At 33.9% G+C, this 2764-nt stretch overlaps 1 protein-coding gene across 1 annotated transcript; it reads right to left on the bottom strand.

Moving 5' to 3' along the window:
* Window positions 1–885: 885 nt before the first annotated feature.
* On the bottom strand, window positions 886–1884 carry LOC135125681 (putative nuclease HARBI1). The gene is made up of 2 exons (XM_064051330.1): window positions 1383–1884; window positions 886–1337 (listed from the first exon to the last, which is right to left on the bottom strand). The coding sequence occupies exons 1-2, from the start codon at window positions 1882–1884 to the stop codon at window positions 886–888; spliced, it is 954 nt and encodes a 317-aa protein (XP_063907400.1).
* Between the last annotated feature and the right edge of the window lie 880 nt (window positions 1885–2764).

The following is a 2764-nucleotide window of genomic DNA, read 5'->3' as shown; positions in this document are numbered from 1 at the left end:
TAAATATTATTATTATTATTAAATATTATTATTATAAAAAAAAAAATAGGCGGTGTCACTCAATGATGACAAAATCTTCCCAACATTAAAGCCGTGTGTGCGTATTTTGTAAGCGAGACCTACATAAATCCCCCTATTCTATTAAAATGAGTTCTTCTGAATCTGAATCAGAAATTATAGAATCTGCCGAAAAGAGTAATAAGCAAGAACAATTTGTTTCATTGCTTAAAAAGTGGCCGATTTTATTAAGTAAGTCGCAAACTCCAGCGATAAGAGTACAAAAGAAGGAAGCTTTAAAAGAATTTTCAAATGCTTACCTAAATAATTGTGGGGAACAACTCACTCACGAAAAAATATTTAAAAAACTTATCAATATGAAGACGGAACTAAAGAAGAAATCAGATATGAATAGGACCGGAAATAAAAAAAACGTGCTTAAATCCTGGGAGGAGACCTTATTGAAATTAATAAATGACACTAATGTAAAAAATCCCACGGTTTATCGAATTCCAGGTATGTTAACGTTTTAATGACGTTATTACTTCGATGATGTGTGCAAAAATTTATAGCAATATTGTCATCAGGTGCTGCAGCTGCCGGAACTTCGAAAGAAGTGGAGGCAGTAGAATTGAATTCCGCCCATATAACTACTTTGCCATTGCCACCAAAAAGAAAGTGTACATCTACAGAACTAGCAGCAGAAACGGATGTTCGCTTAGCGAGTTGCAAAGGCTCGTGTTATTGGAACAGTTAAAATGAATAAAAATGCAACAAAAATAAATTGAAAATAAAAGAGAAAGGGAATCATTTTGTACGTCGTTAGAAGAGTTTTTTCTGTTGTTTCTGTTTTATTAAAATAAATATGTTAGTAAAAAAAAATGTTCTTTATCTTTGGGCATACAAAATTTGATCCAATTCATTTCTGCGTTGAATTCCTTGAATTGGATTGTGGTTTTCGTGTTCTACAATTTCATCATCTTCTTCAAGAGGAATATCAGGAAAGTCGTTTACATCATTTACAAATTTAGAAACGTTATGCAGAACAAAACAAGAAACTATCAATTTTGGTATTCTAGACAAACGAACCCTAATATCATTCATCAAAATTGGAAATCGTTTTTTCACTTGACCGAAACATCTTTCGATAATCACTCTGTTTCTTTTGTGCATGTTATTAAAGTGTATTTCAACCTGGTTTCTTGGGTTTCTGTAGGGAGTTATCAACCAAGGAGCAACGGCATAACCCGAGTCACCTAAGAGGATGGCTTGTCCTTGATATCTCGAAATAATGGGTAATACTGAAGAATTTCTCCAAATTCTACTATCATGCACAGAACCTGGCCACGTGGCATCAGCACTTGTAAATCATTCTCTGCTATTACATGTAGCTTGTACGTCTATTGAAGCAAACTGCTTCCTGCATATGTATTCATCTCCATGTTCTAAAGGTTTTTTAATTTTAATCTGAGTGCAATCTAGAGCGCCAATAACAAAAGGAAAATTAAATACTTCTTGCCATTGGTGTCTAGCTGCGTCGATTTCAGCCTGTTCTGCTGGAAATTGAATCCACTGATTTACCTTTCCGTAGATTTTTTCACTAACAAATTTTACGGTTCTGGAGACTGAACTTTGATGGGTACCACTGTCCTCACCAACACCAACTTGAAAACCAAGACCACCGACATACCTTAAAAATATTTGTATTTTTTGTTTTGGTGTCAAAGCACCTCCCCTTCGTTCATTGTTTTCGCCCAAAAACACGTCGGCTAGGTACTCTACGTTGTCTTCTTCAAATCGGTACATAGCTTTATAAGTAGAAGCACCAGCTTGCCTTCTAGCCTTATAAATTTTTCGTCGCCGAATGGGCAGCATGAATTGAGCCATTTTGAACTTTATTCACGTCAATCAATTCACGACTCATGATAATTTGATTTAATTCCTCTTAGAACAAATAAAACAGTAACTGTTAAAATAAGATCGATTTTGGCAAATGGCGGGGCTGGTACCTGCTAAAATAAGAGTGATTTTGGCAAATGTGATACCCTCTAAGAAAAGAGAGAGAGGGTGGGCGGTAGAAATACCCGCTAAAAAAAAATTGACTTTGGCAAATGAGATACCTTCTAAGAAAAGAGAGGCCGAGTAGGTGGGGCTAGTACCTGTTAAGATATCACTGCTTTTCACAAATGACGTATTCTCTAAGATATTTAATTAAATTATTATAAGAAAAGACACTAGGGGCTCCAAAGCATTTTCAAATTCTTTCGAAACAGGAATACCTAGGACTTCAAGATTGTTTTAAATTTTTGAAAAAAAAAACAGGCTCCCAAAATTTACTCAAAAACAGGTCAGGTCAGAATTTTCCAAAAATAGAACACCAAAGCCACCCAAAATTGTTTTCAAGCATCTCATACAGCAGCTTGAAAAAAAAATAAGTTTTAACTTGTGAAATCAAGTAGATACTATTTATTATGCATATTGATCTGAGTATTTTCTGGAAAATTTAGTAAATACTGGAAAAATTTTAACCTAGCTAGCATGTAGTATATACTTTTTAGTTTAAACTAATTTTTATGCATATAAACACTAGTACATACTTAAAATTTTCAGTATTAAGTATTTACTAATTTTTATGCATATCACTCATCATGTCTCATATTATTAAATCTCGCTGCAATTTGTTTAAATTTGGACCAACATGTTGTTTTCGATCAGAATTATTTCTGTTGGAACGTAGAACATTGTTAACAGCAGCCTCAGAATCGTA

This window comes from Zophobas morio, unplaced genomic scaffold (genome assembly GCF_036711695.1).
Source record: "Zophobas morio isolate AGI-343-1 ecotype UQ-CSIRO unplaced genomic scaffold, CSIRO_AGI_Zmor_V1 ptg000009l, whole genome shotgun sequence".
NCBI classification, from domain to species: domain Eukaryota; kingdom Metazoa; phylum Arthropoda; class Insecta; order Coleoptera; family Tenebrionidae; genus Zophobas; species Zophobas morio.
This window is presented reverse-complemented; position numbering and strand designations above follow the sequence as displayed.